The sequence below is a fragment of the Bubalus kerabau genome, chromosome 22, assembly GCF_029407905.1.
Source record: "Bubalus kerabau isolate K-KA32 ecotype Philippines breed swamp buffalo chromosome 22, PCC_UOA_SB_1v2, whole genome shotgun sequence".
NCBI classification, from domain to species: Eukaryota; Metazoa; Chordata; class Mammalia; order Artiodactyla; family Bovidae; genus Bubalus; species Bubalus kerabau.
This window is the reverse complement of record NC_073645.1, coordinates 51,143,786-51,166,982: the sequence shown is the minus strand read 5'-3', so window position 1 is coordinate 51,166,982 and position 23,197 is coordinate 51,143,786. Positions and strand designations below refer to the sequence as shown.

The 23,197-nt window shown below is 50.2% G+C and overlaps 1 protein-coding gene across 3 annotated transcripts in view; it reads right to left on the bottom strand.

Annotated features, from left to right (window-relative positions):
• Nucleotides 1-23,197, bottom strand: part of MGMT (O-6-methylguanine-DNA methyltransferase) — a 226,224-nt gene that overhangs the window by 184,238 nt on the left and 18,789 nt on the right. Inside the window, exon 4 of one of the 3 annotated variants that reach the window (XM_055561053.1) lies at nucleotides 12,342-12,929. The exons of the other annotated variants lie outside the window; for them this stretch is intronic. Within the exon in view, the coding sequence (XP_055417028.1) occupies nucleotides 12,566-12,929 (364 nt within the window). The 3' untranslated portion in view covers nucleotides 12,342-12,565. Of the gene's footprint in view, nucleotides 1-12,341; nucleotides 12,930-23,197 lie in introns of those variants that run through there. 3 annotated transcript variants of the gene reach the window in all.

Below are 23,197 nucleotides of genomic sequence, written 5' to 3'. Positions count from 1 at the left end.
CTATTCTATTTGGACTCAGGTCTGATGATTATGAGTTAATGACAACAAGACCCAGGTCAACACACCAGAAGGAACACAGGAGAGGACGGCCGACAGCACCAGCGTGTGGGCGTGTGCAGGGAGGTGCGGCCGGGGGGCAAACACCGCTTGGTGAAGAGAAAGGAAAACACCCCTCGAAGAAAGGAGAAGCACGTCAGCTCTAGCTCCGTGCTCAGTCTACACTCGCCACCGACAGCGAGCCCTGTTTAAGCAGGCAAGGAATGAAGTGACATTCTCATGATACGACTGAAGGGGAAAAAACCCACAAGTGTTTGTGTGAAAAACCCACAAGTGTTCTTTTTGTCTTTTAAAGCAAAAAGCAACTTACAACCTGTGAACACACCTCAGTCGGGACTCTTCAGAGGACAACCGCGCTCTGTCAAGAACAGGTCCTCCCAGGGCGCCTGGCGTGTGCACAGCCATGCTGCCCAGGACAGAGCGCTCCTTCAGGCTGAACCAGAAACACTTCTCTAAAAACGCCCTGCAGTCCCTCCTGTCCCTTCCCCCAGTGTAGGTGAGGCCAGCAAGCATATGGGTGTCTCCTCAACATGTCTGTGACCCAAAGATGTTAGCTCTCAGGCTAAAATAATGCTTCTTCTGTGGCCAAGCCCACAGGGGACAGGACGGTGGCACAGAACTTACTCAGGAAAGCATACAGGAGGGTGAGGCTTGTCATCACGCCTGACGGGAGCGGTGCAGGGACTCAGCCAGACTGGAAGGCAGCTTTTGACCTGGACAAGTTAGCTAGTTATTACATAAACCTCAGTCAGGCTGCTGACTCAGGGCGAATCTGGGCTGGGTCTCCTCGAGCCATCCACTGTCTAACACCAGCCAGGCTGTGGACTACAACGATCGGCACCACGCTCCCACCCCACCACGACCACCAGCATTACCACTACTGAGCCCGTGTCTGTGACCCCACCACATCTGAACCCTGCAGGGCAAGCAGAGTGCCACCTGCCAGAGTTGGTGAGTGGCAAGAGCTGGAGTCGAGTCCAGCAGCCTGACTCTGACGCTCCGATCTCATTCTGGGCGGACGAGCTAGAGGACACACCCGGGCCCGTCTCTCGTGTACCAGTGCAATACAGAGCTCCCAGTGAGACGACCTGTGAAACACGGAGCACAGTTTCTATGCAAGTAATGGCGAAACACGCTGAAAACCTGGATTCCAGGAATCTAGTCTGGCCAACAGAATATGAAGAGTGCTGGGTGGGGCTGCTGCAGCTCTGGAAGGGAGAAGGCAGTCCTTTGAGAGAGGGCACAGCAAGGCACAGCTGGTGGCTTCAGGTAGGAGGTGGGCGGGAGAGTTGGCAGAGTCGGCGGGAGAGCCAGCCAGCCCCTCGTCTCCTCCAGACCCGCCGAGAACAACCAATGGAACCACCTCCCAGGAAGCTACAGTTACAGTGGACTTTTAAAAAAAAGACTTGGCTTTTTTTTTGACAGCCTGTAAGAATTGTCACCAATGGCAAATTTCTCGAATTTCTCCCAAGCATCTCAAAAGTTTTATAGGTTTTTAAAGAACTATCATATAATCAAGTTTTGGACCAAGATCATTTTTTTTTTTTTTAACTTAGAGGAGCACAGTAGATGTTCTTTGGTGTACTCCTAGGAAATGTCTGATTCTTCCCTGCCTCTCAAATCCCAGGACATGTGTCCTGTGCAGAGGTCCCTGAGTGAGACCTCCTAACAAGAACACCAAGAAAAAGGAGCCCCAAAGCCCCAGGACATCGCTATTGTCCTGATTTGTAAACCCTACTTCCTGCCAGGACAGCACCAAAATAGTACTTCAAAGTGTAGAAATAACATTATAATCATAGTTCAAAAAAGACACACGAAGTGAAAGCAAGAAACCCAGAGGACACACAGTGGCCAGTCTCACCTCTTGGGCTCAAAATCCAAAATTAAAGCACGCTTAAGGTGATGTCTAAGTGTAACAGCAGCCAGGGCTTCTCAGCCCGTTCCTGACTTCTATACTTTTAAATATAGTTGGTTTGCATTTAAAACAGGAGTCTGTGTCTCTAAATTGTTTATTTTGCTTCAGTATGCCTTAAAGTGACACACTGCTTAATATCTTGGAAAAGCTACTGTGTGGAACAGTAGCATTCTTAAGTTAGGAGTGACAAATCCGAGAAAACCTCTACAATTTGGCTTCCATATCTCTGAATTGGTATTTCAATGACAGATGTTTGTTGCGGCAAAAACCTCTGTCAGAACAAAATTAGGTGATCTATCATTTTAAGATATGGTCTTCATATACTGTTTACTCGAAGATATCACTTGCCTCAAGCCAATTTTGACCAAGAACATTTTGTGATATGGAAGTGATTTGTATATCATCATTTTTGTGATAAATGTAGCTCTTGAACACAAAATAACCTACCATTCCACAGTATTACAGTTAAAACTCCTCCACCAGTAAATCTGCACTAGTCCTTTTATTACTACCAAGATACTGTATGTAGGCTCCAGCAGATTTTTTCCCCTTAAATAAGATTTCTACTTGTCTGCCTTTGGACTGGGTGTAGGATTTCTAACCCACTGTCAAGGCACCCTAAACCCTACCCTCTCCCCAGCTCCTGAAGCTTCTTAGGGACATGGTGCCTTCCTGGAGGACTCCTGCAGTTTTACGGCCCTTGGTGGCACTTGCCAAGCCGCCGCTGCTCCCTGGCAGGGTGAACAAAGCCGTTAGCCATCTAGAACGCCCTCCCTGGGGCCCAGGACAGGGACATGGGGTGGGGTGGGCGTGGGGTGGGGACGGCTGGGAGCAGTCACTGGTCCAGGGACAATAATGTTCCTCCGGGACGTGGCTGTGAAATGTGGAGGTGACAGGCCTGCACACCAAACACATACACAGGCTGGAGGAGGCCGAGAGGGGGGCAGTGGGAGCCACAGGTCAGAAGGGACCCAAGCTCAAAAAAGGGCACTTGCTTCTAATGAAAAGGAAAACAGAGTGGCTCTGCTCCTCCCTTTTCCAGGATTCTAAACCTGACAACACCCAGAGGAATGTACTGCCACCCTGAGCCAAGGCCTCCTGACACGAGCTCGGGTGAAGCGAAAATGACCAGCACCATTTAAAACAGTTACACTCGCCTGCCAGGCGCAAGGGGATGGCACTTCCCTGGTATTGATCACCAACAATGATGGATGACTCAACTTGGCACTCAGTCTCACTGTGCCAACCGCCCCCAATGCAACAGCCCCACCGCAGCCGCTTGGGGGTGTCGGTCCTGGTGCCGGGCACCCAGGCCCCAGAGCAGCCCTGTCACCCATGGAACAGAACTGTGCCATGACTGGAAGGACAGCCCACACCCATCCGCACACCTGATTTACCCAAATACTGGCCAAGTAGCCTATTTCACAAGAGCAAGAGATGATACAGAAAAAATAAAAATTTTAAGGATTTTTCATGCCTTATATCCTAAAATCTAGGATGGTCTCAAAAACGCATCCACACATGAGTATGAACCGCAGCACAGCGCTTCCTTTGCGTCAGCCCTGTACACCATCTCAAGTTGACGACTGAGTGCAGAGTCAGGACGTTACATGTAAGATGAGGTACCCCCTGGGTGCACAGCATCCTGCAAGGAACCTGGCTGGGGCTCCAAGTGGAGAAAGTGGCATGGCCTTTGCCCTTGTAGAATTCATCTGGCCAAGAAACAGCACTGCCAGCACTTCTGAAACCTGAGCATGGACATCAAGTAAGTAACACAGACAGTCACAGGTGTGCGTGGAGGGCCTCGGGGGACACCTGCACCATGGAATACCAAGTACTACTGAGGCTTCTCAGGGGCCCCTCAAGATGTCAGGCATTCCAAGAGGCAGACAGGACAGAGGAAAACATTTCCCCAGGGAGGAGGTGAGAGTGAGTGAGGATACAGACAGGAGCACGGCGCCGGCAGGGCTGGTGGCCGTGAGGAGCACTGGGAAGGGCCAGAGCAAGGCAAGACGACAGGTGCAAGTCAGGACAGGAACAACCGGACAGAGCGGTGTGGACACAAGAGGGACACAGACCGCAGCTCCTGGGGGAGCCGAAGCCGGGGTAAGAGCCACGAGGACCCCACACAAGTCAGCAACTGCTTAGGAGCAACCGCCTCAAACGGAGTGACTTAAAACCAGGTTTAGCTCCTGGTTCTGCCTGCAAGCAACTTGAGCTGAGCAGTTCTGATGGTCCTGCCTGGGGTGACGTGCGTGGCAGCGGGAAGCTGGCAAATCCCTGGGGCCCGGGGCCCACCCAGGAGGACCCTCCCCCCATCTGGCTGGAGGGGCTGCTGCGCCCCTGTCCTCCCCACCTCTCGCCTCAGGGGCAGCAGGGCCCCTTCCCTGGAAGCCTCAGGACTCCAAGAAGGTTCGGGCAGAAGCAGCACAGCCCTCAAGCCCGGCCATGAACAGCCACGCTCCACAGGCCAGCCCAGAGCCCAGGGTGGATTCACACACTCACCCTCGGTGAGAGCAGGTCCCAAACTGCTCCCCTTGGAGAGGTCTGCTTGCAGAGCTGGCCTCGGGCCCTTGGACTGGGGGCAGGTGCCCACCACTCCATGAACAGGATGACTCACTGTGCGGGAGTGCTCCGAAAAAGCCACGTGCTTCCTCACCCAGCAGTCACACACCTGAACTCCGCGGGGCTTGGCATCTGGAACCTGGGGATGTACTACATAGAGGAAGCGTGTGAGCAGCCCTCATTAAACCCCCACTGCCGAGTCTCTACAGAGCCTCCCTGGCAGACCACAGTCCACACGTGTGGTCACAACTTGCAGCTGCAGAAGCCACTGTCCCATGCAACTCTGGGAAGCTGGAAGCCTGGGTCCACATCCTCCAGACCTGGTCCCCATTCCTTTCCCCTTTGGTTTGTATTGCAGGGGCCCTGTGTCCTCTTCCTGCAGTAAATCACAGCCGTGGGGTGGTCCTCCCAGGGACCCCAGTACAGAGGTGGGGTGCCGTGTCCCTGCGAGTGGTACGAGAACAGGAGAGGAAAGGATGGCTGTGGATCCTTGTGTGATGCTGCCTCCGTCCCTAAGCAAGGGGCACTGACGGGCCTACTCCAGACGGGCCCTCACGGGCCAAAGAAGGGTGAGGGGCCGGGGGAGGGAGACCATGAGCTGAGGGGGGCGCCCCTCAGAGAGCAGGGATGTGGGAAGCCAGGATGAGAGGGTCCCAGCGCACCAGAGCCAGACGCTCCCACCACTGAGGCCCACCGGAAAGGCAGCCTGCAGGGAATGGAAGAACAAGAGAAGCAGCCGCAGTCTGTTTATCCGTTCAGATCTGCGGATCAAGAAGCAGAGCTGCCCCCTCGCAGTTCCATTCAGCCAAGGGGCCTTTCTTTCCCTTCTCCCCTGCTCCCAGCACCTAGTCACCCGGGCAGGAGGCAGGGACTCCCAAGCTCAGCCCTGCACCTCTGGAGGCAGCAGAGCCAAAGAGGGCCTGGCTCTTCCCCGACCCCTGCCCCGGAGAGCTGACCTAACGGCAGCCTGACAGCAGGAGACGCTGGCGGGGAGCAGAGCTGGGCCCCCAAGAGGGCCAGTGAGGTGTCGCCTGCAACAGAGCTCAGACCTCAGTGCAGCCCGCCTGGGGTGCAGTCAGGCCCCCCACCGCCCCACCTCAGCAGGGCCCCTAACCTCCATGTTCCAGGGCCCAAAACTGGCTGAAGAGCCCCAGGTAGTCCAAGGGCTCGGGGCCTTCCAGAGGGGACACAGCAAAGCTCTGCGCCTCAGGACGAGCCTCTTCAGGTCACCACTCAGGGGTCAGGGCACTGCGGGCCCTCATGTCAGAAGCCAGTCCAGCAGGACACAGGCACCCACAGGGTCCACGCTTCTCTGTGGCGTTCAGACATTCTCAGGGCCGTGGCCGAGGTACCCAGGCTCATCCGGCAGGAATTCATGTCACACGTCGCATGGCCTCTGCCACAGGTGCACCCTACACACGGTAATTAGGAATGTGTCTACCACATGCGAGACGAGAAATTATAGTTGAGTGTATAACAACTTCTAAATTTCAATATTTTACATTTATTTTCAATATATTTTTCTTTCAGCCGTAAGACATGAACAGTTGAAACATACAGCAGCATATTCATCACTCAACAAGATATACTGCAACAGCGATCCGGGGGGCTGCGGGGTCCATGTACCAACATTACATTTTTCTAACACATCTCCCACATATTATTCAAAGTGATGCTTTCATGGCCTTGTAGATCAGTTCAGAGGGTAGATGGTGTCTTTCACTATTTTTTTTTTTTTTTTTTTACTGTCTTTTACCTGTCAGGAGCTCAAGGTACCTATAATTCTTTAAATTCTACACATAAGGAGACGATGCCACACTGTGCAAAGGACTCTCTATTGCTTTGCATGGTTCCATTTCCACACTGGGCTAACGGAACCTCATGAACAGTGGGCCAGATTTCCATCTGCCCTATCCAGCCCCACCCATGAATTTTTACTGCAAGGAGCTGCACTTTGTCTTCGTAACATGGAAGAACAATACACGTTGTTTCATAAAGGGGCCTTCTTGTTTCCCCCCTGCAAGGGAAAGCTTCCATCGGCTGGGGGAGAGAAGGGGCAGCCTCTGGATGAGGGAAGGCCCACCACGGGCCAGTCCCCAGCTCTGAGCCCTGGGGAGAGAGCCCTCGGGGCGGGGCACGGGGGGCGCTGCAGGCACCAAGCAGGGCAGCAACGGGGACAGTTCAGGGGAGCAACAAGGGGCGGGAGGCGAGGAGGAGCCAAAGAGAAGGGGAAGGGAGAGAGGAACGAGCAGAGGGAGGAAAGGAGGGCTGCACCAGGCAGCTGGACTGCAGGTCGGGCCGACAGCCCACCCGCGCTTGCTCAGTACCGCCAACGAGGCCTAGGCCTGCGCAGCCCACATGCCTTCCGGCCCATTCTGAATGCAGATGGTGACAGACACTACAACGCAGACAAAGGGTCAAGCCTTCACCTTCCACTGGACGCACTGTGCACAGAGCAGAGGGGAAAGTTCTCAACTACTGGGCATTTAAACCACTGAAACAGTCCGTTTCCACAAGCACAAGGATGATTCCTCCTCATAACGATCAAACCAAGGCCCTGTGAGAACCAGAAGGGGCCTGTGAATCAGAGAGCCCATCATGTTCAGGGTAATTTTCAGGTCAAATATATTTAACTGTATTGCAGCACTCCAAAAATCAGCAACCCATGAATGGCAGAACTAGTCTCATCAAGCAGCACGGCCCACCGTCTGACCTTGCCAGCGAGCAGGAGGGCAGAGACCTGACCACAATGAGTTCCGTACAGTCACACAGCACCCAATTCTGATCGTTTTTTTAAGAATTTAATTTCCACAATAAAGCTTATGATTAAAAAAATAGTTTCTTACAACAGCAAAGAATTCCTGTAAACACATGAGATGAAATTCTCCAGAGTATGTCTGTGGAGGCAGGGGCGGTGAATGGACCCCGAGGGCCCAGCACTGGCCAGGGGGAGAGAGCCAGGACCTCCAGGGAACCACGGAGCCCTGCCTCTGGAACCCAAGGGGCTCTGCCTCCAACCCCAGGACCAGGGAAGGCAACGGCGAGCAGTGAGAGCCCAGCCCAATGTCCTGACCACACTAGACAAAGAACCACCTTACGCCAGGCATCCCCATGCCTGGGATCCACACACTAGAGTGGACACTCCACTACCCTGACCTATCAAGCACAGTCTTAACCGAGTGTATTGTGTTTTCATGCCTCCCCAAATAGCGTGAGACTGGCATTAACTGCAGTCTCACCACGTGACCCAGAAGAGGCTGCACAGCTCCCTCAGGGTCACACAGCAGAAGAGCAACAGAGGCAGAACTTCCATGGCCTGTCTCCTGCGACTCCACATTCGCTGGACCCTAGCCGGAGTCTCCGCCACCATGAAAGGCCCACCAAACAGACCTATTCCCCCCAAGACAGGAAAACCAAGCTCCCACTACTGCTGTCAGAACAGAAACCCAACACCCTGCCGCCCGACCCGCGAAGCAACTGCCTTCAGGATGAAGAATTTTCGTTTGTCACAAGAACGCCCATCACATTTAATGCAGTTAGTCTCAGGATTCCCATCTCTTTGCTACCTGCCCTTTTGATAAAGCACATAATCATGCTACTGTACACAGGAAATCAGGGTTTCATCAAACACCATAAGGTGAGTGACATCAAGGAGAGCTGGAGCGGCATTCCCAAACAAACACCATTAGACTCCACACTTTTTTTTCTTTTAAAGCTCTATCAAGAGACTCATGAGATGCTTAGAACTTAAGCCATAGGGTTCAGAGGGGAATGGTGGCAGAATGTTCTGAAGGATTTTGGTCATGAATGGTATATAATTTTTTACAACAAGTCTTGCTCCAGTAATAAAATACTTTATTCACCCGCCATTCCCAGTCAGAGTGCGCGTGCCTCCGTCCGTGGCCAGCACAGTCACCGCGTGCCTGCTGGCCTTTTATCTGCATGATAAGCTGCTCTGAGAAGACTTGGTCTCTCCTTATTTTGTCACAGGGTCCCTATTACACAGCTCATTACAAGTGTCCCTAACTCTTAGACAACTCTCAGTTGACGGCGTGGCTTTGACGGCGTGGCTAATGAAGTATAAAGCTTCAACAACAAATCATTTACAAGTCCTGGGTACTGCATTTCTAATGGAGGAAGTTTTTAATCATAAGCAAATGTAATCATTTATGTTAAGCAACCCATGGATCTGGTCAATGTAGCACAAACAGCCATTAAGCAAAAATTATGACAATAAGGAGACAGAATAGTTAACATTGCAGACTTAGCAGTTTATGATATTTATAGAATCTAATAAATATTTTATTGATAAAACTGAGAATACTAGACCACCCTACGTGTCTCCTGAGAAACCTGCATGAAGGCAAGTGGCAACAGTTAGAACTGGACATGGAATAACGGACTGGTTCAGAACTGGGAAAGGAGCACATCAAGGCTATATGCTGTCGCTCCGTTCATTTAACTCACATGCAGACTACATCACGAGAAATGCCAGGCTGGGTGAATCACAAGCTGGAATCAAGACTGTCAAGAGAAATATCAACAATTTCAGATAAGCAGATGATACCACTCTAACAGCAGAAAGTAAAGAGGAACTAAAGGACTTTTGATGGGGTAAAAGAGAAGGGTGAAAAAGCTGGCTTAAAACTCAACATCCAAAAAACTAAGATTATGGATTCCAGTCCCATCACTTGATAGTAAATAGATGGGGAAAAAGTGGAAATTGTGACATATTTTATTTTCTTGGGCTCCAAAATCACTGGACCAGGACTGCAGCCATGAAATTCAAAGACACTTACTCCTTGGAAGAAAAGCTATGACAAACCTAGACAGTGTATTAAAAAGCAGAGACATCACTTTGCCAACAAAAGCCTATATAATCAAAGTTATGATTTTTCCAGTAGTCATGTACAAATGTAAGAGTTGGACCATAAAAGAAGGTTACGTGTCAAAGAATTGATGCTTTCGAAATGTGGTGCTGGAGAAGACTCTTTAGAGTCCCTTGAACTCTCAGCAAAAAGATGGAACCAATCAATCCTAAAGGAAATCAACCCTGAATATACATTGGAAGGACTGATGCTGAAGCTCCAATCCTTTGGCCACCTGATGCAAAGAACTGACTCACTGGAAAAGACCGTGATGCTAGGAAAGACTGAGAGCAGGAGAAGAACGGGGTGACAGAGGATGAGATAGTTGGATGGCATCACTGACTCAATGGACGTGAATCTGAGCAAGCTCTGGGAGAGAGTGAAGAACAGAAGCCTTGTGTGCTGTAGTTGACAAGGTCGCAAAGTGTAGGACATGACTTAGTAACTGAACGACAACAATAAATGTTTTCTTGATAAAACTGAAGTTACAGCTTCCCTGAGCTTAATTCTATGCTTTCGAGTGGATTCCAGGTCCTCTCAGGCAACTGGGACTTCTGCCATGATATTATCTTAACACCCACATTTATCAGATGGTGAGAACGACAAGGTGTAACATTTAGCAAAGTGCTTAAGTTGTTTGAGCTCGCACTCCTGCACCCACAGAAGCCTGTGAGACCCATTGAGGGGTGGGGTCCTGGGGCTGGCACAGAACAGGTGACATGCAAGCAGCTTCTGCGCCCCTGAATTGGGGTCTAGTGCAACAGAGTGTGCCCTGCTGGGCACAGCAAAGCCAACGCTGAAACCACCAGCTGTGCTGAGGGTGCTCCCTGCCTTCTCAGGGTCTCACGCACTTCTGCCTTCATAGATCCCAGCGCTATCTGCACTGAGAGAGCCGACGTCAGTGGAGATGTCCCATGCTTGGACGGCCCCCATCATGACAGCCTGGTCTCCCCCACCTTCCACAGCAAAGGAAGACTTGCAACATAGCAAGGGAAGTGAGAAGCAATGAACGTGCATGAGAATCGCCACTTGAGGATGGCAGAGACACACCCCAGGAATCTCTAAGAGCACAAAGCCACTGACTGTCACGGACAGAGATGCTTCAAGAACGCTTTCCTGCCCTCCTCCCTGGTCGCAGACCACCCCCTACGCCAAGGACACGGCTACAGTAGGGGCCCAGCACTTCCCTCCTAACGCAATGATGAGACAGAACAGGAAGGAAAAAAATTCTTTTACAGAAATCAGCTTTTTAAAATGTCTGAAAATAGCTGCTTCTGAGACGAGATACTGCCGAGTACTCTGGGTTAGTCTCATACTCAGGCGCTCTCAGTGAGATTCCACAGCAGCGACACAGACAAAGACAATCTGGGAAGAGGCTTTAGTGCCAACGGCACTGGGTTTTATGGCGGAAAGAAACACCCTGTCAACAGGCTAGGGTAAAAGACGGCCGACCGATGACTGTGTCGCCAGGTAACTGCTTAATAATTTATATGTTTGTACTGAACTTTAACACTAAATTGGCAGGACACATAAAATCTCAGATAATTTAATGTGCTGTATCTAAGTTCTGTGCACACAGTAGGCACTCTGCTGCAATAATGAATAGAAAAATGAGAGTCAGACAGTACCCTATGACTGGTTTAGCAGAGAAGAGTCAAAACGTGTAACAAGTTAGGCCTTAATACAGATCACAAGAGACTGAAGGAAGCTCGTCAGCGTTTGCGGAGGACAGGCCTGGGAGACGGCCGTGTGCGCCTGGGAAGCGCGCTGCCTCTCTGCGGCCCTGCAGATCTGCGTGGTGCTGCGGAGGCTGTGTCGCAAGAAGCCAGGAGACCAACAGCCGTGCTCCCTTTCCGAAAGAGTGGAGCACAGAAGAGTTTCCGTATTACACACACATCCCCAAATTCCAAAGATAAATTTCTTATATTAACTCAACATACATGGAAGCAATCTGTGTCTTTACATAGAGACATGCACATCAGGCCCTCCGAGCACCCGCTGCAAGGCTCACTGGTGCTGGTCAAGAGCGCCCGTGTCCTCCTATCAGGATGATTAATGAAGGCACCTTGTTCACAGAATGTCAGACTCTGCCTTTTTAACAACTGACCTTTCATAGAATACTACTGAACTCATAATTTCACTTTTGTTCAGTTTCTTATTAGTGGAGTTAAAATTAACACTTAGGGGAATGACGGCCGCGGTGACGCACAGTAAATCTCAGGGCACATCAGCCCTCTGTGCAGACGCCCAAGGAACAGCCGCTGCGTCTGTCTGCTCCGCAGCCCAGGGATTCTGCTAAAATTCTGTGTCCTTTAAAGACAAATTAAGGGCAGTCTGCAGGCCTCTTTTGAGAACAAAGATGTATATTTTGAGAAAGACTTTAAAAGTTTGTAGGGTTTTTAAAAAAAGACCTAATAAAATTGCTAATTTCAATCATAAATTTAAAAGAATTTACTCTTACTCAGTTTTCTGAAACATTCCTGATGACTAAAATGATATATGGCACAACATACTCTGTAACCCACATTCATCTCTTAGAAGTGACAATTTAATAACCCATCAAGGCAACATGCTATGCCAAAGCCACTTACCTTACACTGGGATCACAGGAAAAAAAAATAGCTGCTAATACCTCAAGAACTCCCCCTGAAAACAGTAAAAAGATTGGGAAATGGAGCTGGAGCAGGGGTTTCTTCTAATTATCACTGGGAATAGTAAATTACTTAAGGACTCAATTTTTTCACCATACCAGCCATACCTAATTTCTATAAACCCCTTAAGGGCCCAAACTAGTTTTAGCTTCAAAGATCTTATGGGATCCCAGGGCAAAGTAAGAAGGCAAGAGTACATTCAATTATTAATTCTTATTAAATATTTGAGAAAAGTCATTCTGAATAAATATTGAAAATATAGTATATACAGGTAAATGTGTAGTCTAAGTCTACTTAATATACTATATTACAGTACTTTAATTGTCCTTGTCATCACGAGGTCATTCATATAAATGGGTTAAGGTTTAGGTACAAACACACCAACACCTAAGAGTAAACAATAGACGTCTGTGTGTGGGCCTGGAGCCTTGTTCCGACGCAGAAACTGCGCCCTGGTAAAGGTGAGTATTCTAGAACCAGGGCATCGCCCCACTGCTGTGTGCAAAACGCTAGAAGACCAAACACTGCTCATTCAAATCCCAAATATGCCAACTGCTAATGCCACTGTTAAGGGAATGGAATGAGATCAAGGCTACCCTGAGAGCATAACTGACGGACCAGCAGCAAGCATGAGTGTGCCTAAGACGGGTAACCAAGACCGAAATGGAAAGTAAGAGAAGGCTGAAGGGAAAAGGGAAATAGCAAAAATGATCTGACACACTTGACGAAAGACTCCAAGTCAGCTGCACTTTCACAAAAGAGCAGAAACAAAGACTGTAAAAGCAGGTGCCTCTCCTCAGGTGCAGCGCAGGGTGGCAATCACAGGAAAGACACAGGGGATTTCCACAGCAGGTCCACGATAATACAACAGAGCTGTAACACAATTTCCCATCTCAGAAAGGAGGGCCAAGGAGAGAGAACGCACAGCTTCCATTTAGGGAGGGAAAACGGGAAATTAGCGAACTCAGATGGAAAGGGCCCTGCCCCCACCAGGCAGAGGGACCAAAGCCACCAGGAAGTCAGAGAAAGCCAGCGAGGATCAGGGCCACATGCCTCGCACCTGCTAAGATACACAATCCTGGGGAAAGGCCATGAAATATTGATGTTCTTCACTCCTGCAAAGATAACAACAAATTCATGAAGGAAAAATACCACAAATCTTTCCATTTGCATTCTATAATGTTTCCACTAAGCTGAGGGCTCATTGTACTATTACGTTTACCCAAAACGGGCTGTATTTCAATAAGGAGTCTTTGAAAAGACCACCTTCAATTTCATCACAGCCTGTTAGCCAAGGTGTTACACGTTTCTATCCGGCCGCTTATCAACAGTGGATGAGACTTCGGCTCTACTGACACGGAAGATGGGTCCTGAGGACACAGCTGCTGGCGCGGCCTGATCCTGGTGGCTCGTGAAGGCCCAGGTGGCCTCGCTGCCGACATGGAGGAAGTGGGGTCCCTTCTGGAGTCTGCACAAGGGAAGCGGGTACGGCTGACAGGGTGAAGGGAAACATAGCTACCAGATGCACCTTTCACTTCACATCGAATGACGGCGACTACACAACCTTATCTCCAAATGCGATTCTGTTATTTCAGACTCATGTTCTGAAATATGATGAGCATGCACAGTTTAAGTCCAGTTCTTCCAGAAAGAAGTTGAGAACAAAAGCTCAGGCGTCCCTCACTTTCCAAATCTAGTAATTCACTCCTGAAAACATGTTGCAGACAGAATCTACAAAGGCTTTTTCTCACTGTAACTTGGAAAAACAATGAGTTCCTATTCTAAAAAACTGTAATCAACTTCACCAATTATCAATAAAACATTTTGTAAATATCTATATAAAAATTCAAAGAATTCTGCAAAATCTCTATCACTTAAACAATTACCTAAGTATTTAACATTTAGTGAACTCACTACTGAGTTCATTTATGTGCAGTCCTGAAGGTCATAGGGCAGTCTCAGAGGAAAATTACAGTTCATTTCTACCACTGGAAGAAGCATATGTGGCAACATAAACGAAATTAAGGTATGTTAAAAATCCCAAAGATACTAACCCAAGAAATTCGACCCAGGTAGTGACCTCAGGCACTCATACAGAGATTCAAGATGGGCTAAACCCTTAGGAAAAAGGTGGAAAGATGTTAGTGAAAAAGTCTCAGAAGTTAAAGAGAGCCTGGGAGACAAGGCACTAGTCAGAGATCAGTGACAGCACAGAGACTGCATCCTAAGCCTGATGGGACATCTAGAATATCAGAGCAGATTTTCTGATTCGACAGTGAAATTGGGGTGAGATACAGTGTAAGTTGCTCTGCATTTGGATAATGAAACATAATATACCACACACTCCTGACTCTAGGGAGCGTGGATTAATGGGGACAGGTAGGACAGGGCAGCAAAACAGGAAGAAGAGGACAAGAAAAGACAGTTTATAAAACAGGGGAGAACACAGTGTCACAGGCTCCTCTCAAGGAAGGGCTGGCCCACAGACTCTCCAAGTCCAGTGCACAGGGCCTGAGGGCCAGCCAGCCAGGACCTGGCTGGATTTAAGAAATGGATGCGTTTAGGGTGAAGCGTGACTTGTGCTTCCTGCAGGGGCTTCAGGCGGTCACTGCGTGTCAGCGTGGGCCCGCTGACTGCAGCGTGTGTGCCCCTTTGGGGTGGGGGAGGCTGTGCCTGTGTGAGCAGGAGGCATGAGGGCAATTTCTGTACCTTCCTCCCAACTCTGCTACTCCTCAATAGTCTTCATTTTTTAAAAAGGATGCCTTCTTGAATCATTTTCCTATAACCACTTGTGTTCTGAGGTCCCATCTTAACCTGCCACAACTCTGCTAACACTGGTGATATTCAAGCAGGTAACTGACCCGGGATGACTGCTTAGCTTTATCAGCAGCGTACCTCCACAGCAACGAGAAAGGAAGCCAGCTCCACAGTGACCCGGCAGCCACTGAGCAGCACTGCGCCAGTCTGCCAGGGCTGCGTAACAAAGACCACCAGGCCGGGCGCGGCCCCCTGGCGACCAGGAGCCTGAGCTCCAGGCCTGCGGGGCTGGCTCCTGCTGAGGTTCTGACCTTGGCCTACAGAGGCACCCCCTCACCTGTCCCCACGTGGTCTTCCCTCTGCGTCAGGGCCCTAACCTCTCCTTCCTATAAGGGCACCAGCTACGTGGGATCAGGGCCCACCCTCAGGATGGCGTCCTAGAGAACAGGCTTGTGGTTGCCAAGGGGGCGGGTGCTGGGGGAGGCATGGAGAGGGAGGTCAGGGTCAACACGTGTGAGCCATTACACACAGGGTGGACAAACGGCGAGGCCCTGCTGTGCAGCACAGAGAGCCATGTTCAATGTACTGTGAGCACCGTAACGGAGAAGAGCAGAAAGGTAACAGCCACTCTGCTGCACACAAAAAGTTAACATTGTGAATCAGCTATACTTGGATAAAAAGAAGTATATAAAAAATAAAGGCGCTCTGTCCAAATGAGTCCCACTCTGAGGTACTAGGGGATAGGTCTTCAATGTATCGATTTGTGGAGACACAGCCCAGCCCAGCCCAGCCCATAACAAGCACTCTCACCGAGACCACCAGGGCTGACACTAAAACACCGCCTGGTCTCAACTCACATGACGACACAGTAAAATCCTGCCAAGCCCTCACAGTCCGAGGCACGACAGTGACAAAACGTGGGCTCTTTTTAAGAGGATACTTAGGAGAATAAAAGGCTACTTGGAAACCACTGTTTAACAGTTGATTGCAGCTTCTGAAGAGAGGGTGACACAGAAGGGCCCATCGAGGACCCTCTGGGGGCTGCCTCTTTTCAGAAGGTCCAGTAGTCACGTGGACTTCCCTGACCCTGGGCATAGTCTCCATCTGCTCTAGAGGACCTCAGAGTGGGAAGACCCTGAGCAGACAGCATGCAGATTCTGGCAACCGGCTGAAATAAAACCCTGAACACCACACTGTTTTCACCTCCAACCTCTATGAGCACATCACTCTTTATGAAGAGCTCTGGTATTCCAGTCCCCAACCCTTCATTTGTTCCATCTTTTAAAAAGATGTCTGCAGTGCGTCCTGGGCCAGGTACTAAGGGTACCAGAGCCAGGAAGCAAGAGAAGCACGGCCCTGCGCTCCAGGAACTCAGGCTTGAAGACACAGCCCCGGAAGAAGGTAATTCTAACACAGTGTGACCAGGGCCAGTGCAGAGTTCAAAGTGCTGAAGAGCTTGGAGGAGGGTCTAGAACCAAGTATGGACAACTGAGAGGGCCGTGAGATAGTCAGATTCCGGAGAGAGGACAGGAGAGAAGCAGCCTGCAGGTGGAGAGGCAGTGGGGGGAGCATCCCAGGGTCATCTCGGGGAGCAGAGCGGCAGTAGCAGGACTGCTGTTACCATCGGCAGGACGGCTGCCATCACTGCCATCCAGAGCGGCAGCTAACACTCCAGGGCTTACTCGGGGTTGGGCACTATTCTAAGAACCTTCTATAGATCAGCTCATGTAACACTCCCGATCCCCTATGGAATAGGTACTATCACGATCCCATATGACATGTGGGCAAGCAAGGCCCAAGCAGTGAAGTGACTCGCCCCCTGTGTCTGTCAAGGGGTGGAGTTGGGACTCAAAACCCAGGAGCCTAGCTCTGGAGGCTGTGGTCTCACCCACCACTTGGCACCACGAGATCCGGGCTGGGCAGCAACACACCAGGAAGTACAGGTCAGTACACCTCAGTCTAGAGTTCAGGGGTCAGAGAGCAAGGACAGAAGAGCTGGTCAGAGCCAGTGTTTCCTTATCCTAAAGTACTAAACCACATTCTCTAAGGAGGTTACGTGAACACGCTTAATTTCAAAAATGACTATGCAGAAAAGGAAGGGTGTTACAGGGGCTGAAACCGTAGGGGAAGAAGTCAGGAAGCTTAAGGAAATGTTCCCCAGGTTCACGAAGATGCTCATCGAGGATGCAACCCAGCGACCGCAAACAAACAGCCTGGAGCTCACTGGGGCAGGAGGAGGCGTCACCATGGCAAAAGCATCCAATGCAGGCCTTTAAAAGCAGACAAACCACTTTAAAAGTAATAATATAGGTGGATGAAACTGGAGCCTATTATACAGAGTGAAGTAAGCCAGAAAGAAAAACACCAATACAGTATACTAACGCATATATATGGAATTTAGAAAGATGGTAACAATAACCCTGTGTACGAGACAGCAAAAGAGACACTGATGTATAGAACAGTCTTATGGACTCTGCGGGAGAGGGAGAGGGTGGGAAGATATGGGAGAATGGCACTGAAACATGTATAATATCATGTATGAAACGAGTCGCCAGTCCAGGTTCGATGCACGATACTGGATGCTTGGGGCTGGTGCACTGGGACGACTCAGAGGGATGGTATGGGGAGGGAGGAGGGAGGAGGGTTCAGGATGGGGAGCACATATATACCTGTGGCGGATTCATTTTGATATTTGGCAAAACTAATACAATATTGTAAAGTTTAAAAATAAAATTAAATTAAAAAAAAAAAGTAATAACATAAAAACGCTTACGAGGTGAAGGTAAATTCAGAAAGTAGAACACAGAACTGATTTTAAACACAAAGTGGTGAAAAAGCTAGAAGGAATTGTAATATTAATATTAATAATATACTTCTGGGTATTAGAACTATGAGGGACTTATTTCCTTTGTACTGAGCTGGCCAAAAAGTTCGCTTGGATTTTTCTGATAAGATGTTACAGAAAAACTCAAACCAACTTTTTGGCTAACCCAGTATTTTTCCTTTATCTGCTAAAGGGGCCTACGCTCCACAGATGAAAGCGCCACAAGCTCAGCCTCTGCAGGCTGCTTAATGTTGTGGCACAGGCAGGCTGGACACCATCAGCCCGCGGGCGACAAGGCCAGCCACGGGCAGGCCCATCAAGGACCCAGCTCGTGGCACCTTCTTTCTTGCAGCAAACTGCCTTTCAGCGCCAGTCTTGGCCACTCATGGTTACAAAACAGTTGCCCCAGCTCCCAGAATCACATTTTCACACATTACGTCCAAAGACTGAGGAGCAGAGGGAGTCTCCCTCACCCATTTCTTGGCACTGGGGAGGAAGGCCTCCCAGGAGCAATCCAGAGGGCAGCAGACTTGCCCCTGCCCCACAGTGAGCTGGCGCCGGGCGCTCAGCCTCTGTAAGGGGAGGCAGGAACCGGGGAGGCCTTTAGGGCAGGCGAGCAAGGCGCTGCCCCGCTGCTCCCTGGGAGGCCCCTCCTGCTGGCTCCGGGGCTCCCCCAGCAGCCTTCAGTGCCCTCGGAACACCCTGCTGCTCTCTGCGCCACACACGCAGTCTCCTGCCGATGCTCCTGCCTCTCCCCACAGACACAGTTCCTCGAGGACAGAAGCGTGTCTCCGCATCGACCTTGCACCAGCCTACTCAGACTTGGCATAGGAAAGCTCGATGACTGCTTGGTGAACAGAGTTCTAATTCCACTTCCTGGTTGAACTGATGTGGCAAAAATGTATTGTGTGCCCCACGGGCCCACAGGTTCACCAGGTGTGTGGAAGTAAGAGCACTACTGCTCACCCAGCTCCAAGGCACCGCACCAGGAAGACGTCCTGCTCCGCTCATCTGCTTCGTCAGGCAGGCTTCCTGTCTCCACCGCTCACGGCCAACACAGTACTGTGTGAACATGACTTTGTGAAAAAGGATACGTTTCTCTCCATTCACTTGAACATAATGTACTATTACTAATATTAATAATTTTAGCTCCAGAAATTGTACCAGCCTCCCAAAGAAAGAGTCCTTGACCCAAAATATCAGAGGATATTAAACTGAGAAATGATCTACTGATGCAAATCATTAAATCTATTTGCATTTGCTTACTGAACCCTAACAGGGAAATTAAAGTACATGCAGCAAGGAGCACGCCGGCTGTGCGTGGCTCAGAGGAGACGTGGCGGTGGATCCCGCTCTCTGTCATTAATTTTCCCACTTTCCCTCATTAACAAGTAAAATGTTTTTACTGCTTGAAAAGTTTTAATAAATAGAAAAAAGCGGAGCAGCTGACATAGTTTTTGATGTAATATACAAGGGCTTTTAATATTTTTACATACGTTAATGAAAAAGCTAGGAGAAAATACTAAAAGGTTATATATGTGTGGGAAAATGAAGACTAACCTTCCGGGAAGGACTTCCGAGTGTATGTGACTCCCACACCTTTTGATGCTGGCGTCCGTGCTGCAGTCCCGCGACAGGTGTCAACAGAAAGCCGCCCACCTGCACCCTGTGGCCCCCGGTGCCAGCACCACCTGAAGGCGGCCTTCACACAACGGGCACAACACTTCCCCAAAGTGACCGGGACACACAATGCAGACTCCCCATGGAAATGAACCAGCTACCATGCGGGCACGCCCCCCCGGCACACGCTGCACGGGTAAGCCATCACCCCCCGCCCCGAGTGAGCGCGTGGCACAGCTCTAGACGCAGCCAGCATGTCCTGGGAATCGATACACCGCCATCAGCAGGCTCTCACGAGGACTCCACTCCTCGTGGCCCTCTGTCGGAGCAGGCCATGCAGCAACAGGATGGACAACCTCCCCAGGCCACCTGGGTGCCACTGAGCACCACACACCAGGTGTGCGAGGCTGAAAACGAGGCGACCCCGAGGGGTCCACGCAATGTCCCCACAGCAGGGATGCAGGCCGTGGGGCCGGCCTGGCTCCATGCTCCCGGGGGAGCTGGTCGGCACCATACATTACACGTCCCCTTCCTGGAGCAGAGGACGGCCCAGACCATGCGCTCTTCCTGGTGAAGACAGCAGCTCAAGCCACAGGAGCCACATGGCCAAGCCTCTCACAGCGGGGAGTCCAGTGCTCCCAGAATCTGCGAACAGAGGAGCCCCCCCCAGGACACCAGCCATGCCGATCTGTTCCCACTGCTCTCTCGTAACTAAATACACTGCCCCACTGTGAGGGTTCCTGACACGGCTGCTTCTGACACAACAATGGGGGGAAGCTGCTCTTCAGTTCTCCTTATCCTGGCTTCGTGACATGAAATAACATTTTCACAGGCAGAGCTGGAGCCTCCCACTTCAATAAAGTGCCCCTTCTCCAAGCCAGGGTGGAAAGAGCACACAGCCACCTGTGCCTTCGTGACTCAGAGCACAGCGCCCCCTCAGAGTGATCGGAAGTCACTTTCAGAAGGTCAGGGTTAAGGTCTCCTGTGAGCAGCACAGGCCAGGCTTCAAGGCAGAAAGCAAAAGATCAGACTATGTTCTCCTGCTTATAGTTTTCTCTAAAGCATGTTACATGTATCCACTGAAGATTCTCCGCTGCCTGTTTGATATTTTGGTTTTGATCACTGCACCCAATAACAGTTCCTTAACTAAAGACAGAGGAAACAGTTAACCGTTACAGGTGAAAGCATCTCAGAAATTAAAAGATTCAAAGTCAGTGTGCAACAAAGGGCCTTGAAACTCCTGAAAAATCACAGGTTCAAGAGCAGTCCAGATTCACCACGAGCTACCAGACCGGGGGCTCCAGCGGGCCGGCAGAGCACAAAGGGGCTTCCGTCCCCTGCTGGCGGCTGCTCCCCCCACAGCCCGCGGCCTGCCCCTCCTCGTCCTGCCACCCCAGGCCTGCCCGTGGCCTTCTCCACCTCCCCCGCTAACCTTCCTCCTCTTCCTCTTTGGAGAAGTCCAACCGCATCAAAGCCATGCTGACCAGATGCAGAAAGCTCCAGGGTCAACTCAGCATCCTTTCAGTCTTAAGATGGTGCGTTTCTTCAGCGTCTCTCTGCCTTACAATTTCTGTGCCCTGGGGTCCTGCTTTCATTAGGAATACCTCCCCAACAATTACATACAACTTTGCATTTCTTCAAAGTTCTTCCCCACCGATCAGCAAATCTGGCCGGCTGGCTCTACAGCCCCCACACTCCCAAAGCAGAGCGGCTGCACTCCCTGCCCCGCTGCCCCGAGGCCCACCTGCCATCCAAGCCAAGGTGGCTTATTAGGACCTGCAGGGGGCCGGGCCTCCGGACAGGCCCCTCTCGGCTTGGGGCAGCCTAGCAGCCCTGGGTATCAAAGGAGGGCTGGAAGAGAGACACAGGCAGGACGGCGGGGACGGTTCTGAGCTCAGAGCTGGCGGAGGTCATAGTGTTCACCAAGTACAGCACTACGGTCTGGCAAACACACAGTTCTGGAGCTGGCCGGTGGCGATGGGTGTCAAGCAACATCAGTATTACACTGTGGAACTGTACACTTAAAAATGGTTAAAACAAAACAAAAAAATGGTTAAAACAGGAAATTTTACGTTGAGTATATTTTAGTACAGAAGAAGGGTGCAGTTGGGTCAAAGGAGCACTGATAATGCAGTCACAGAGGGGAATCTCTCCCCTCCCACAGCAATGACTTTGCAACCCCACTACCCCAGGGGGTAACCATCCACTGAAATGATCAGCAGGCCCAGCCCTGCTTATAATCAGGACAAAATGAGGACAATTTCTAATTTATACCTGTGCTCCTCCAAATCATGTAAATAAACTGAAAGTGGATTTTTTTAAAAGATTACATATATTTTAGTTCTGTCAAGGCAGATGACTTCCACAGCACCCTGGGCAGAATGAGTGGGAGTCCTTTAAAACAGACCTGTCCTACAGGTTCTGATTCTCCTGAATGCAGCAACAAAGTCATACTTTGACAAAAAAGTTTATCATCCCCAGACTGCTTAACCAGCAAAACTGTTCAAGTCTGCAAACACAGAAAACTTTCCATGCAAGCAAATTTTCTTAGACACAATTTGTCAAAAAGTAAAAGAAAAAAGAAAACTATTAACATGTCACATGCTAAAGTAACTTTAAGGGTTTTGTAATAATAGATGCAGATGGGACCCCACCTTAAGAAAATTTTATTGCTTATAGTTTAAATTCAGGAACCCCATAAATCTTGAATATGCTTTTGGCCCTCAGATATTAAGTCTAAAAATGCAATTATAAAGTTGTTTGTCAATTTCTCCTCCAGAAGGCAATTTACAGCTGACGGGATTATGTCTATGGCATATGGAACTTTAGGCAATAAAAATCTGGAGAGCTCTTGAAAACTCAGATGCAAAAAACAAGATATCACATGATTAATTGACCCCTTTAATAAGGGATCCCTGGAGCTGGCATGATAAAGTGAAGGGAAGAAGGGCTGAAAAAGCGAACAAGTTGATGAGATGGATAAACAAGTTGTGGGCAGAAGTCCAGTCCTCTAATAATCATCCACAGGACGGGGTGTGGCGCAGAGGCAGGACACACTGAAATTACAAAACACTCCCTTCTCTCCTTCAACATACTCGCCAATGTAATACGTGAGTTCTAATAAGGAAACCAACTGGCCGCAGTTTGCCACTTTTTGAAATGAAACACTACAGCCCATTACAAGGCGGGTCCACAGTGGGCCGTGCCCACGGGCTGCCTGCACTCAGGGGCCAGGGCTGCGCTCGGCAGGGAAGAAGCGGCCGCATCCGCCGCAGGCCGCTCCTCGCCTCCTGCCCATCTGCCACTCCCTGAGGACTCGGACTCCAGCAACCAGGACCTGACCAGAACCCCTGTCCTTCCACACCAGGTGTTCTTCCTGCTCTTGGCCTGGAACCTCCACCACCCAACTGGACCCGCCTTGAAGATGGGGAGAGACGGAGAGCCGAATGCCTTGTGAAGCTCCAGGACGACCCTCCAGACCCCACCGCCGCCCGAGGATGGGCTGTCGGATGCTGACCAACAGGGTCAGGCAAGCGAAGCTGCTCAGCTGGCGAGCACATGGGGAACAAGAGATGGCTGCAGCCCGGGAGCCCTCCCCAAGCAGGCCTCGAGGACAGCAGAGGGAGCCGCAGATGGGGAGCCTTCACCAGGCTGCATGGCATCCCCACAGCACACTCAGTCCCTGGCCTTTGGTTCCTTTACCTGGAAAATAACAGGGCTGGTCTGGACAGTGCCCAAGGTCCCTCACAATGCTCAAGGTCCAGGGATCCAGGAGGTTTCGAGAGTCAGCTGCAGAGAAGCACTCAGAATGTATTAACATCTGTTCATTGGAATCCCTGCCATTCACCTGCACGAGTCTTAGTTAACATTTGAAGTAAACGTCAGCATTTCTTCAAGTCCTTGAAAAGAAGTTCACAGCTATGTCCAAACTGACGGAAGC